This window comes from Pteropus vampyrus, unplaced genomic scaffold, assembly GCF_000151845.1.
Source record: "Pteropus vampyrus isolate Shadow unplaced genomic scaffold, Pvam_2.0 Scaffold123, whole genome shotgun sequence".
Lineage (NCBI taxonomy): Eukaryota > Metazoa > Chordata > Mammalia > Chiroptera > Pteropodidae > Pteropus > Pteropus vampyrus.
The window spans coordinates 3,489,922-3,505,026 of record NW_011888904.1 but is presented as its reverse complement, the minus strand read 5'-3'; the positions used below and the strand labels follow the sequence as shown (position 1 = coordinate 3,505,026).

Sequence of the window (15,105 nt, the reverse complement as noted above, 5' to 3'; positions counted from 1 at the left end):
GTTATGTGCAATTTACCACAATTTTTAAAAATTGAAAAAGGGAACAGCTTGAACACTAGGATTATATAGCATTGTATCAACACAGCCAAAACTAGATACAAAATAGATGTACATCTTCATGCCCAACTCCTAATTTTCCTTCTGCTGAATAAAGCATCTCCTTGCTCTGCTAATGAAAACTAGCATTTTCTTATAAGTCACTAGCTCAGAAAATTCAGAGATTTTCCACTATTAATCCACTAGAGACCACTGCTGGGCAGACAGATCTAACAGGCAGCACTGTGCAGGAAAGAGAATGTACCCCTCACGACCCAACAGCTCCCCCAAGTGGCTTCAGCAGTTCCCCCAGAGGAAAACAGACCCCTTTAAACAGAGGAACAGACTTATTTTCCATAACTTTTAGCTATTTTTGGTACCGCCAACCTGAATATCAGAAGAAAAAAAAAAAATCTGTTATACATACTTTAATTTCTTCCAAATAATTTGAGATCTTCTTCTCCTGAATCTCAAAATGAAGATACCTATTTCAAGCAATAAGCAATTCCCGGATCCAAGGGAACCAGTTTTTCATAATTTTTTTCCAATAACTTGCCATTCATAAGGATTTACTAGAGCACACTCACCCATAGAGTGCCCCAGGAAATCTTGTTTAAAGATGCATACTTTAACCATTTAAATTTGGTACTTTGGACCTAAATTTACCTTACAGCCAGGACTTAAGAAAAACACTTATGAAACTGCTTAACTGTCTAGGAATTTTTTAAAGCTTCCTTTACGAGAGATGTTTTTTAAGTTATCTGCTTTTTAACTAATATATCTCTTTATCATGCTGTAATTTTGCTGGACGCCTAGGGCATTTCATGTGCATCTCAGAAATTCTGGTTTAGGGTCCTAGACTCTTGAAATATATGCACCTTCTCTTGGTATTTCCTAGGCTTTATCAGAAACTGAATGCTTACACCCAGAATGGCAGCAGAAGCAAACTAAAACTTCAAAATTTTTTATTTTGGGTTGGAATTATATCAACTCAGTCTAGAAATGTTGATATTCACTCTGATTAGAAAGGTCTTTAATTTTCAAAATAAAAACAAAATTTGATTTGATACATTCAATTATTAAATGATTTATTTCAAAATAGGTTTAGAAACAACTGGTAAATAGATGGAAACTCCTGGTCTACATTCACAGAATTAAGAACTGGGAGAAAATAAGAAGCAAAATATTATCTGCGGTTTTAGAGACAAAACTGAAAGAGGTCAGCTCACCTAAAACAAAATTACAAAAAAAAAAAAAAAAAAAAAAAAACCAAAATGAGCAAACATTTCATCTAAGATTTCTGATTTATCACTTCTATGATTACTCCCCTGGGTACCAGATGCCTTTGAAAACAGATTTGCCTGATGGAGTCATAGGCACAATCCTTGAAAACCACAGAGCACCCAAAATGACAATCACCAGGACAGAATTACCTAGGAGAAAACAAGCCAAGGCCAATTATAGAACCTTGGATTTGAATGATTACATGATCATTTAAGAAACTGTCAATCCAATAATCTCCACAAGACATTTAGACATGTTTTCTACATATCAAAAGGCAGAGACTAAAGGCCCTGGCATCAACAATAAGACTTGATATAAATGAATTAAAAAGTTTATTAGCCATAGAAAAACATCTATTCCTTAAAATCAATTCTCGATAAGTTCTCTGTAAAACAGTAAGCTTACAGAAAATGTCTTTCTCATGAACAGAAAATCACCATGCTTTTGGTCCAAGATATGTTCGGTTTTTCTCCTTCTTCATATGATAGACAGATGGATGTAGCCAAATCTATGAACGAGTGTACTTGCCCCAAATGTGCAACATAAATACAGAAGCGATGAACAGAAGACTCATAACCAATACTGGAACAGGACCACTGAAAATAAGAAGGAGAGGCACGTTTACTTTCAGTGATAATACATTATTATATCTGTAATACTAAAGATTGCCTGGAGGAAGGGAGGAGGGGGAGAGCACCTAAGGTACATCCAAGAGTATTATTTACATCATTACAAAATAGTCCCCAAATTATTATTGTGGACATTTTAAGGGTGTGGTGATAGCATTCTTGTTATTTTGACCGGAAAAATCCTTATCCTTTAGTAAAATGTACTAAAATATATACAAATAAAATGATCAGATGTATTTTGAGACACTAGTCAAATTTCATGTATTTGATATTTTCCATAATAAAAACAAGTAAAATTTCCCAAACCTCTTTAAGTGCAAATGATCCAAATATCAAACTATTATTTCAAATTAAGATTATTATTTAAAGACAATCTTCATTGTCTAACTACAATATACTACGAAAACAAAGATGAGAACCACATTATAAGTTACAAAGTGTTTTCAAATATATAATTCCATTTAATCAACAAATTCACATATTAATCTCAATTTACATATGGAAAACTGAGGCCAGAGAGATTATTTGCCTTAGAACACACAGCCAGAATTAGAGACCTGAACTTGAGTTTTCTGATTCCACACATATTGCTCATTTCACTGCTTTAAGATTTCCATCTTCAAGGCTCGGACATTCTGGGCAACATGTGTTCAGTTTGATTTATGAGTTTACTGTAGGAAGGAAATAGACTTTACTCATCATCCCTTACCTAAATCAAATGCTTTTCAAGTTGAGAATTGGTACATAAGTTTCTTACAGGGAGAACGCCTTAAGTTTACACCACCTGTAAATGCTGACTTTAGTAAAATGTTACAGACCCCGCCTTTTTGACTCTTCCTGCAAACAATGATTTTGAATTCAAGCTGTCACTTCACCTCTTGGATACAACTAGGGAGTGGAAGTAGAAAGACCCCAGAAATCTTAACAATTAAGGCAGTGGAGTAACCCAGTGGTGCAGCAGGTAACAGAATCCTCCAGTGAACAATAACAAAAGAGATCGAAGCCCTTACTATACTATTTTGTTCTTTAAAAACCTGCACAATTACGAGAGTAAACAAATTTTAAAATATATGGGAAGAGATCTTCATCATATTGCAACTGATCACACTCCCTGCTTTAAAGCAACGTTAGAGTAACATCCACCACAGAGCATAAAGCTGAGAGTGCAGCTCTGAGTTCAAGTGCCAAAGTCCGAAAGCCAACTCCATCAATTATGAGCTATGACTGTAGCCCTCTTATTGAACCTTCTCCAAGCCCAGTTACCACATCTGTAAAGTAGTGATGATTGTAGTACCTCTCATAGGATCGCTGAGGTATTAAATAAATTAATACACACACAATGTGAGTGTATTAAAAATCAGATTATAATAAGCTCTCAGAAAACGCTATTATCATCAACCTGAAAAAAATTCTAAACTCTTACAAAGAGCCAACAAGCTGTAAGATGTTACTTGACTGTTCCAAGATGTGGATTTGTGGATACTAATTCTCAACTGTGTCCTCTCACCAAAAACATCTCTCTCTGGCGTGATGAAACTGTGCTTAATGACACTTCAAGGACCAGCTTCTATCGATTCCTAGGAATACTCAAGCAGTAGCAATGGGCACGCTTGGCTGCAGGACAGTGAAAACCCAGAGCAAGCACAAGTGAGACTGACCCACAAGAGAGCAGCTTTACCGACTTCTTGTGAAGGGTTTAATTAGAGGCCCCTGGATACCCTAAAGAGCAAGGGCTTCAAAATGTCTCTCTGAAATACTCAGAAAACTTACCTCTACCAAAGACCAAAGGTTGTTTGAATGCCATCGATTCACATATCCCCAACTCCAACAACTATTTCCTAAAAACATGCTCATCTTACAAGTCTTCAAGAATTCTGGGTAAGTCTTCATAAACTAAATTTGTGATCTAAGCCAAGCTATTGGTCAAGTTAATTAAACTAATCCAAATAAATCTAATTTTGTCTCTTCTACCAGACAGGTGGTATGGGATTGAACAGTCAGAATATTTGGTTCCAGTTCTGGCTAGCTAGCTTATCTTTGACACATAACTTTGTCTCCCTAAGCCTGAGCTTCTGAACCTGCAGTTCTGTGCAAATAAGAGTTGTTGTCATTATTCCAATTCCTCATCCACTGGGTTTAGTCAGGAAACAGCTGTACGCAGAGCTGTCCTAGAGCCGACCTGACCAGAAACCTGTGGGATCAGGTCGGCTATACAGTACCAGAAACTCCAGAAAGTGAGGTGAGGAAGGCATGGAGACAAGGATCCCCCAGATGCCCATTCCTGTCACCTAATGAGCATTCTGAGCCTTAAGAACTTGGAAAGTGAGATGTTCACCCTCCTGGGTTTCACGCCACCCATGAAAGGTAAGGAGGCCAAAGAACTTTCAGTAACGCAGCCTAATGCAGCAACTTCCATTAGGCTCTAATAATGTCAGCTTATGCCTCCAGGGGAGCTTTGAAAAATCACCCAACTCGTGTTCACATGTCACCCCTATTTCTCAGGGTGAGACAAGAACACCAAATGAAGAGCAATTTCATCTAGTTAAGCAGTTTTCCCTCCAGTTCTCTCTATTCTCATAATTTATTATGACATAGCTACATGAAGATTTTCCCTTGCTTTCACTCAATCCATGAAGAGATGTTATTCTAGGCACTAAACTAATTGGCTGATATACAGACAAACCAAACCCAGCCCACCTGGCACAATGAAGCTGTCATATATTGTCAATTTCATCAAAGCAAGCACCCTTGGTGGTAGACAGAGTGCTGCCAAGCGGCTCTGGGATACTAGACAGAGACACAAGGTCTGCTCCCAAGACTTACACTTTGAGGCCAGGCGAATCTTCCGTGTAGAATCGCCACATCCCCCCAGTGCCGGCTGAGGTTGTGCGGCCTGCGCTCCTTGTTCCGCAGCTGGCATTTTTCCTGTAAGAGGAAAAAGTGCTACAAACAGCCTTTTCTTGGGAACCCTTATAATGACAATATTACATATGCTACCATTACACTGTTAAAGAACCGGAAAAAAGAAAATGCTTTTCATTAGTACATCCCGTATTCTTGTTTTTACTCCACTGGTCATGATAACCACTCTGAACTGAGTACCTGCCATATGGTAATGCATACGATAACCCTGGAGAGTAGTTACCATTTCTGTTTGAAACATGAGGAAATGAGGCTCAGAAAAGATTATGCAAAGTGCCTAAGACCATACAGCCAGCAGGTGGCCGAGCTGGGCTGTAGACCCAGTTTTGACTCCACAGCCCATCCACTTGCCCACACATACAGGCAGCTAATTTAGACGATGTATTTCAACTTCTGTTCACATGTATCTTTGTGAAGTCAAGTAATAAACACCTACTCTAAAATGCCCTGAATCTATATACAGTTGACCCTTAACAACATGGATTTGAACTATGTGGCTCTACTGATATGCAGTTTTCAATAAACACCATAAATGTATTTTCTCTTCTTTATGATTTAACGTTTTTCTCTAGCACGCTTTATTGTTAAGAATATAGTATATAATACATATATATGTGTTAATCAACTGTTTATATTATTGGCAAGGCTTCCTGTCAACAGTAGGCTATTAGTAGTTAACTTTTTGGAGAGTCAAAAGTTATATGTGAATTTTCGACGGTGGGGCAGTAGGTGGGTGGGTGGTGTGGCACCCCTGCTGTTCAAGGGTCAACTATAATCTGATTTTTAAATGACTACTTTAAAATGTTTTTAAATTACTATATTTGCTACAAGAGACAAAAACATTAAGCTTTAATTGTACCAAGTTCCAAAATGGAGCATATATTTTACAAAAAAAAATTTTGTAATCATTTCACTATTTTGATATACTGACCATAGATTGTGGACAGTAAGACAGGATGTGAAAAAGTACAGAAAACACCCAACCAGAACTTGTTCCTCACAAGGGGATCAAAGCCCGTGACATGAGCTGTGTGAGGCAGGCAGTCCTCGCATACGGACAGACAGAGCCTAACAGCACTTAGGCCATGGACCAGAACAGGCCCAGGAACCTTTCCCTCTCCTCCTCAGTCACTGGGGAAGCCACTCAGCAACTATTCTCCCACAAGGCACTACTCTCATCCACTTCTCATCTCGCCTCAGGTCTAGAGTGCTACAGCATGAGAGTAAGTACTAAAGGTGAGAGAAGTCAGAAGAAGTCTTCTGCAGTCCATTTATCACCCACTCGGAAATTCTAGGTAAGGGGAAAGGAAGAGAGAGGGTAAGCTCTGTCCCATCACTGCCCCTCACCATTAACCAAAACCCAGTATACCCGCCCTTAAAATCCCATTCCAGTTATCTGTGGGCTACTGATTCTGAATTTTTTTAAAAAAGAAGGGCACAGAGGAAGAAACCAGAAGTGAAAACCCGATCTTCACCAGCTCTTCTCACTGTCCTCCCAGTTCTGGTCCTAATCCCCACCTCACCTCACCCTGGCACGGACTTTACCCCACACTTTAATGGAAAAAGCACTGGTTAGAGATCAGGGAGCTTGCCCTGCTGCCTGAAATAGAAGAGTGGAGTTCTGGCTCCAGTTTGGGTTCCAGCAAAAGTGCTGTGTTCATGCTAGAACTGTGAGAGCAATCAGCGTCAAACAATAATTTGGATCTACTGTACTACAAAGATTATATTTCAGATACATTAATTATTGGTTACATGGTGGCATGGGAACTTATAACTCCATTTGTTTGACTGTTTCTATGGGAAAACTGATTGTAAACAGCAAACATACTGTATAGGGGTTTACAAAGTAATCCATACTCTTAGAAGAACTTTCACACCCCGAGATACACATCATTAATGTGTGGGGCAGGTACCTAAAATTTTCTTCCTTGTTTATTAAAGGGAACTTGAGCTAGACAGTAAACCCCGTGTAGACATAATAAGTGATAGGCTGAGCGAGGACAAGGACCCATGTGCTTTTCACTATTCCCATAACCTTCAAACTCCAGATCCTGTCTTTAAAATCTCCTGGAATTACAGGAGCTCCAAAGGAATCAGTCTGGACTCTTTTAAGATTTCTTACATCTGCTGACACATGCAATGTGTCTTTCTATAAGAGGATTTGAAAGTCAGGGTCCCTAATTCCACCACTCTATAGCCCCCACCCAGGCTTACTTTTCTTCATAGCCCTTCTTGCCTAAAATCACTTTATTTATTCATTTGACTTGCTGACAGTCGTCTCCCACACTGGAATATTAAGGTTCATGAGACCACACCCTGCCTATCTTGTTCACAGATACATCCTCAGAGCTGAAACAGTGCCTGGCATGTTCCTTCAATAACTATTGATGACTATCTTACCATCCCTGGCTGTTCCATCATCTTAATATCTCTGATTCCCATTAGGCCTGATTGAATACTGTGGAGCACTTTACACTTTATAGTGCATTATTGTTCCTTTCCATCCTCATAGCACTTTCCTTTTATACTATATTAGAAAAGAGCAAGGACTTCAACCCCAATCTGACCTTAAATCCCATAACGTTTCTTCTCCAAGGTTAATACTATCTCTATCACCTCACTGAGCATGGAGAGAGAATGCAAATCTGTTCAGAATTGCTTTTCACAGTTCTATCAAAATTGCTTTCCTCTGAGCTGAAATCTGCCTCAGTAAAGTTCAAATTATCAGTTCTAGATTTATCTACTGTAGCCGACAAAGTCTCATCATTCTTCACATCCTTACAAAGAGGTTTCACGTATCTCCTTTCAAGGTCTTACCCTCTCTAGATAAAACCCCAGTAGTTTCTCCAAAAGTCCAAAACAAAAGGGTTGCTTGATTCCTTCATTCATTTATCATTTATTGTGTCGGGCCTCACAGTAAAATAGAGATGACTTGGACAGTTTCTGTCTAAGTCTAATGAAAGAGATAAACACAGAAACAAATGATACCATGATATGAATGAAGTGCTTTGAGAATAAAAGGGAAAACTAGTAGCTACTGCTGCTTTCAGAGTCAGGAAAGGCCTCAAGTGGAAATAACTCTGAGCTTAATCTTGGGAGAATAAATAGAAATTTGTGTGAGTGTTGGGGGTGGGGTCTAGTGAGTTCAGAAAAGAGTAATAAGCTCCCTACTGCTGGATCACAGGGAAGTGGGAGAAGAGAGGCTGTTGAAAAAATAACCAAGAACCTCTGTCTCCCCCTCGCCCCTTTTTAAGTTCAGCAAAAAAAAAAAAAAAAAAAAAAAAAAAAAAACAGAGAAACTAAGTAGAAGAGGGACAGAATCAGAGCACAGGATTGATTGGAGTGGAAATGACCTGGAAAGTAGAAGAGTTAGGCAGAAAATGCAAACGTCTAGATGAAGAGGAGCTGACTGCTAAATTGGGGCCACAGAAATGGAGACAAAAAGAAATGAGGCTTTTCATGTGTGATTTAAAGTCTGACAAATGACTGGATAGAGACAGAGCATAAGAAAAATCCAAGATGACACTTAAGTTCTGGCTTTGGGTGAACGAGTGTACGGCAGTGCCATATGGAATTAAGGAAATATAACTAGGGGTAGGCTAGGGCTGAAATGATCCGAGACTGAGTTTTGTGTCCGACAAGTCATGTTAAATTAAGTGTGTATGGGACTTCCAGGTAGAAATGTGAGTGCAAAGCTCAGAGCCAAAGACACCAGTTCAACGACATCAGTTTTGTCAAAGTTGTGTCTGACTCTATTTCAATGTAACTTTCCTTTAGTGGTAGTAGAAACTGTGCAATGCGAAGAAAATGTTACTTCCTTCTCCAGACACAAAAGACCAGAAGCCCATTACTCCTACTACCACGTCACCTGAGGCTCATTTTGCCCTTGTGAATCTTAAAATCCCAAAGTCTCCTTCTCAAGACCAGCGAATTCTTGGGCCGCATCTGTCCGAGCCCACAGCCAAGAGGGTCGCAGGGATCCTTACCTCTGCCGGACGGTGGAACCCGCCGCCCGGGCGGCCACTGCTTTACTGGGAGAGCGTCCTGAGGAGCCCACGTTAGTGCCACTGGGGGTCGGACCAGGCTGTAAAGGGAGACAAGGTGACAGTCAGGTGAGCGCTGCCCGCCAGCCCCCAGCACCGCGGCCCTGACGCCGAGACCTGCACCTGAACAGGATGGAGGGAATAGCAAGGAAACCATGGAAGGAGGGCAAGGCGTAAGGTAGAAGTCAGGGAGCCAGGGAGAAGCAGGGTCTAAGGAGGGACAGATAGAGGCACCATACCATGCTGGAAACTGGAGGATGGCAAGAGGCTGAAGCAAAGCACGGGAAAGCGATGGAGATCTCAAAGGACCGGCGGCTGGAGAAACTGGGTCAGGCCCCGCCCCGAAACCTGCTGGCAGGGTCCTCGCTGACTCCAAGGACGCCTGGGTTGTCCCACCACATGCCTGTAGAAATTTTGCTACAGGCGACTTGGTCAGCTGCTGTGTGAAAAGTACAGACACTTCGTCTCCTTTCTTTGGATTACAGAGTCCTTCATAGAGTCCAGTCCCTACTAAAGGGAAGATATAGCCATGGTCAGACGAGAAAGTTTTTCTACGGCAGCTACTAGACGCCCACAGATTTGCGCTGATGTGGCCGAGGCGACGCACGCGCTGCGGGGCGTGGTCAGCTCCGCAGTGGCCAGCTGGGAGCCGGGGGAAGGAGCAGGCGCTCCAGTCCCTAAGGGCGCCGGTGCAAGTTCCGGGCTATGGTGGAGAAGCAGGCTCAGGACAAGGAGATGGGCCCCAACCCGTCGGTGCTGTTTCTGCACCCTGACCTGGGTGTGGGTGGCGCCGAGCGGCTGGTCCTGGACGCGGCGCTGGCATTGCAGGCGCGAGGGTGTAGCGTGAAGATCTGGACGGCACACTACGACCCGAGCCACTGCTTCGCGGAAAGCCGCGACCTACCGGTCCGCTGCGCTGGGGACTGGCTGCCGCGCAGCCTGGGCTGGGGCGGCCGTGGCGCCGCTGTCTGTGCCTACGTGCGCATGATCTTCCTGGCGCTCTACGTGCTCTTCCTCGGCGATGAGGAGTTCGACGTGGTTGTGTGCGACCAGGTGAGGCCTCCACGCCGGGCCCTCGCCGCGTCTCCTTTTCTCACTGTACAGGGCACGCTGCATGACCTCTGACGACCTCTCCCAGTCTGTGCTTCGGAAAGATTGGAACTGATCTGGAGAGATGAGAGCTGGGAGTGACTGTAGTTCTCGTACTTCAGTGTGAACGCTTTAATGTTGCACGCTGTAGGGTCCCACCCTCAGAAGTTTCATCCAGGAGCCCTGAGGTGGGGCCCCGAAATCTTCGTTTTCAAACTGGCTCGTCGGATGATTCTGAAGCAGCTAGGACTTGGGGCTCTTTCTGAGAAACAAATGCATTAGAAATAAGCCTTCAGTCACCTTTTATTTCTGTAACTCGTTTGTCGTTTGTTTTCCTTCTGCGTTACTCCTGTTGATGCTACTTCTAGGCCAGAACATCCCACTGTTTGTAGCCTTTGGAGCCAGGCCATCCTGTTTCTCAGCAGTGTCATGTGTTAAAAACACCAAGCTAAACATGTCATGTTTCTATTAAAACTTTAACGTGGCTCCCATTAGTTTTTGTAGGAAAGTCCAAATTCTTTCCTTTGGTGAAGACTGCTAGCCTGGATCTGGGCTCTAGCTATTCTAGATTCTTTATGTTTCCAACCACCACCCCCCTCCCCCTTAAAAAATTTTGTTTTAAAAAGTAACATTTACTGGGAATAAAAAATCAAATAATATAAAAAGGTATAATGTAAAAGTCCCATGCCACTTCCACTCCCTAAAGTAGCCACTGTTAACAGTTTATCCTGTAGCCTTACAAAAATTGTCTATGGCTACACCAGCATATGTGTGTCTGCTGATGAATAAATCTTCCTACTTGTCATTTAGGATTATGACACACCTACTATTGGACAACTTGCTTTTTTTCCACCCAGAATTTCTATTTGGGGCATCCTTATATATCAGGATTAGAGATTGACTTCTTTCCTTGTGGTAGCTGAAATCTGCTTTTTTGTGTGTGTGTAGCATAATTTATGCATTCTTCTGTTAAAAGACACTAGCAATGTGACCAGTTCTTTGTGAACAGAAGGAATGTCCTTGTACCTTTTACCTGTACTTACGCAAGCTTGTCCTTTGAATAAATTCCTAGAAATAAAATTAGGTCGAAGAGTTGTTCATTTTAAATGTCAGTAGCTGTTGCCAAATTTGCCTTCCAAAGAAGTTGTGTCACTTCACTCTCCCTCATGTATGATAGAGCCTGTTGCTCCTTGCTCTTGTGCACATTGGTTGTTATCAACCATTTTAATCTTTGCCAAACTGATAGGAGGAAACGGTATCACATTATTACTCCTGAGCTACTTTTGATCATCCTTGCTCGTGTGAAAGCTATTTTTAAGAAATGTGGACATTTGCCAAACACCCTGCATGTCTTAACTAGTCCGTAAGTGTGAGGCAGCTGAAACCGCGCAGGTAGAGAAAAAAACTGACCTTGGAAGTAGGAGACCTGGATTCAAGTTACATTTATCTACCACTTCCTAACTAAGCTTTGGATAAATCCCTCAATATCTCTAAAGCTTACCTGCCTCAGGTGTTTAGTGAGCTGGAGGTTAAGTGATTTGTAAAGACTAACGAAAGGAAAATCTAGTAATGCCAGCATGTAGTTCATGTTCAGTAATGATTATGGTTAACATTTATTGAGCATAGACTATGTACTAAAATCTTAACTGTTTACATATCCCATTGCATTTAATAATCGTAAAAACCATATGAGTTTTTTGGTACTATAATTATCACCATGTTACAGAAGAGGAAACAGGCCCAGAGAGAGGTGGATTACTTGGTCATAGTCACACAGCTAGCTAGTAGAGCTGAGATTCAAACCCTGCAATCTTGATTCCAGAGCCTGCACTCCAAACGACTGTAGTTCATTCATTCAGTTCCTTAGGAGGAAGAAGATCCTAGAGCGATTTTATCTAGTATGGTAGCCACTAGCCACATGTGGCAATAGACACTTGAAATGTGACTGGTCTGAACAGAGAAGTGTAAAATACGCACCTGATTTTAAAGATTTAACATGGAAAAACAATAAAATATGTCATTAACTTTTTAAGTATTGGTTATATTTTGAAACGGTAATATTTTAGATCAACGAAATATTTTAAAATTATTTTAACCCTTATGACATTTTTAATGTGGTTACTAGATTTTTATTTCTTGCACAGTGCTGTTCTAGAAGAAACTACTGGACTATTTAGCACATATCCAGCCTTCAACAAACCAAGCATTGTACTGGGTGAGAGTCTGTGAGGACACAAAGCAGAATCTGACATTGGCCATGAGGAGCCTACAGACTAGCAGGCAGGGTGGGGTGTCTGTACTTTCGATTTAATTGAAGTTAGTTGACCGGTCACTATTTGTTGTTGATTTTTGCTTTGACTAGGTGTCTGCCTGTATCCCAGTGTTCAAGCTGGCCAGACGGCCTAAGAAGATCCTGTTTTATTGTCACTTCCCAGATCTGCTGCTCACCAGGAGAGATTCTTTTCTTAAACGCCTGTACAGGGCCCCAATCGACTGGGTGGAGGAACACACCACAGGCATGGCAGACTGCATCTTGGTCAACAGCCAGTTCACAGCTGCCATTTTTAAGAAAACGTTCAGGTCCCTGTCTCACATAAACCCTGATGTCCTTTACCCATCTCTGAATGTCACCAGCTTTGACTCAGCTGTCCCTGAGAAGCTCGATGACCTGGTCCCCAAGGGAAAAAAATTCCTGTTCCTCTCCATCAACAGATATGAAAGGAAGAAAAATCTGACTTTGGCACTGGAAGCCCTAGTAAAGCTGCGTGGAAGATTGACAGCCCAAGACTGGGACAAAGTTCATCTGATCATAGCAGGCGGTTATGATGAGAGAGTCCTGGAGAACGTGGAACACTATCAAGAATTGAAGAAAATGGTCCAGCAGTCTGACCTTGACCAGTCTGTGACCTTCTTGCGATCTTTTTCAGACAAACAGAAAATCTCACTCCTCCATGGCTGCACATGTGTGATTTACACACCAAGCAATGAGCACTTCGGCATCGTTCCTCTGGAGGCCATGTACATGCAGTGCCCAGTCATCGCTGTTAATTCAGGCGGGCCCTTAGAGTCCATTGTCCACAGCGTCACAGGGTTCCTTTGTGAGCCTGACCCAGTGCACTTCTCCGAAGCAATCGAAAAGTTCATCCATGAACCTTCCTTAAAAGCCTCAATGGGACTGGCTGGCAGAGCCAGGGTGAAGGAAAAGTTTTCCTCTGAAGCATTTAAAGAACAGCTTTACCAATATGTCACAAAACTGCTGGTATAATTAGATTTTTTAAAAGTATTTACGCTACTTTCATTAATATCCTATTTATGGATTGTAGACCCAGTTTTGAAACCATAAACCTAGAATCTAGTGGAGAAGAGTTTTAAAAAAAATACACTTGAACCTTGACTCTAAGCTACCTTCCTGTACACCATACCTTCCTATCTACTTTTTCAGAAAAATGCTTTTATTTTGTAATAATTCTTAGTCTTATCAGTGTTAAGATTTAAATGCATAATTCCATGTTCAGCAGAATATTTTAATTATATTTTCTCTAGATTATTGCTCCTCTGCTTATAAATTTTTAGTCATACTTGGTGTTGATAGTTTAAGCGTATCATCATCAAAGTTGATTATTTTGGCTTCACCACATAATGAGAACAGGGTCACTTTAGTTCCCAGAGTTAGACCACCTAAGTGCTCACTGCCCTCTATTGGGAGATTTTTATTTGCCATACCTTTGCCTGGATCCATAGCAAGAATGCACTGTGCTTTTTTACAAAGATGATTTATTGTATTTTTGCACACTGAGACATGACAATAAAAGATGTTTATCATAGGAAGAGACAATAAAATACTAGTTTTGGGCTTCCGTTACCTATATGTATATATGACAGCCAAACCTGAAGTCAGAAACTAAAGTAAACTGGATATTGAAATGAAGAGAGAATATTGTGCATGAGCTGTGCCTCTTGTTTAGGGTTTAGTTCTTAATACCATCTGATTCATCAGCCTTGTTAATATTTGTGTTGTATTTAGTAAGCTCCTTCTAAGTATGACACACAGATGCTCTTTACCCTTCAAGGCTTGGCTCATGCCACTGTGTGGAGCTTTTCTTGACCCTCCACCCACCTCCCAAAGTGGAAGTAATCTGCCCTTTCTCGTAGTCTACCCCTTTCGTGGCACTGACCCGTCTTACAGTTCATTGTTTACATGTTGGTAAAATAAACACAAAGCACTTCTCAACACACCTTTAAAGCTAAATTCATTTTTAAAGCAAAGATCATTAGCCAAGGGCTCCACATTAATCCACTCTAAGAGCACCGACCTGAGAGCCTAACAGCCTTTGTAACCTTGGGCAGGATACTTAACCTCTGCCTCAGCTGCTTCATCTGTAAGGTGGGATAACTTTGTACTATTCTACTTTCCTCATAGGATGGTTATGACAGTAAAATATTATATGTAAAGTATTTAAAACAGTGGCACATAGTATAGGCTACATAAACGTTAAGCTATTTTATAATTTGGGCGTATCGAAAATTACTGTAGAAGTTCCATGAGTCCATGCTGTACTACTATATTGTTCTTTGGGGATTCTTAAGAGGATGACATTTCAGGCTGCAATTTATCACATAAGTCTGTATCACAGGAGTATTTTAATGAAATGACCTTACCAAAAAAAGGAGTTCTTTAAAATGACTGTCAAATATATTGAGTCTTTTGTAGAATAAAAAGTTCTGTTGAGTTGTCTTCTCTGATATCGTGATAGCTTACTGTCCCGTAAAGTAGGTCATCCCCACTATGTGGCTTGGTGCATATGTTTCTCAGGGAACTACAACCTCTGAGAAAGGCTCTGGCCACTGGGTTTAAGACTGACAGACTCAGTTCTGATCCATAACTGATCATGCTCTGGTGCTTACCCATTATATATATAGGTACTATAACTTGCCTGTTTGACCATTTTATGCAGATCCTTCCAAAATGAGCTACGTGGGTTCATGGGCCTTAAGCTTTACTTCCCTTCGTTGTCTTAAGCCCCAGCGGGTGATAGTAAGACCACAGATCTGGGAGGGATGGCCCTGCCTGCCACGAGCTTCTAGCCTCTAATGCATTGACC

The 15,105-nt window shown here is 41.3% G+C and overlaps 2 protein-coding genes across 2 annotated transcripts; one reads left to right on the top strand and one right to left on the bottom strand.

Moving 5' to 3' along the window:
• Window positions 1–1,635: 1,635 nt before the first annotated feature.
• Window positions 1,636–9,392, bottom strand: SEC61B (Sec61 translocon beta subunit). Its single transcript, XM_011366250.2, has 4 exons — window positions 9,154–9,392; window positions 8,858–8,955; window positions 4,773–4,874; window positions 1,636–1,916 (listed from the first exon to the last, which is right to left on the bottom strand). Exons 1-4 carry the CDS (start codon window positions 9,154–9,156, stop codon window positions 1,829–1,831), a joined length of 291 nt encoding a protein of 96 aa, XP_011364552.1. The 5' UTR covers window positions 9,157–9,392; the 3' UTR covers window positions 1,636–1,828.
• A 111-nt stretch (window positions 9,393–9,503) lies between these two features.
• Window positions 9,504–14,738, top strand: ALG2 (ALG2, alpha-1,3/1,6-mannosyltransferase). Its single transcript, XM_011366249.2, has 2 exons — window positions 9,504–9,967; window positions 12,366–14,738. The coding sequence occupies exons 1-2, from the start codon at window positions 9,620–9,622 to the stop codon at window positions 13,266–13,268; spliced, it is 1,251 nt and encodes a 416-aa protein (XP_011364551.1). The 5' UTR covers window positions 9,504–9,619; the 3' UTR covers window positions 13,269–14,738.
• The last annotated feature ends 367 nt before the right edge of the window (window positions 14,739–15,105 follow it).

Coding starts and splice junctions, on each gene's coding strand:
- SEC61B (XM_011366250.2), bottom strand. Junction 4,875..8,857: donor GGTTCCACCGTCCGGCAGAG/GTAAGGATCCCT, acceptor TTCCTCTTACAG/GAAAAATGCCAGCTGCGGAA. Junction 1,917..4,772: donor GATTCGCCTGGCCTCAAAGT/GTAAGTCTTGGG, acceptor TCTTATTTTCAG/TGGTCCTGTTCCAGTATTGG.
- ALG2 (XM_011366249.2), top strand. CDS start 9,620: ATGGTGGAGAAGCAGGCTCAGGACAAGGAGATGGGCCCCAACCCGTCG. Junction 9,968..12,365: donor ACGTGGTTGTGTGCGACCAG/GTGAGGCCTCCA, acceptor TGCTTTGACTAG/GTGTCTGCCTGTATCCCAGT.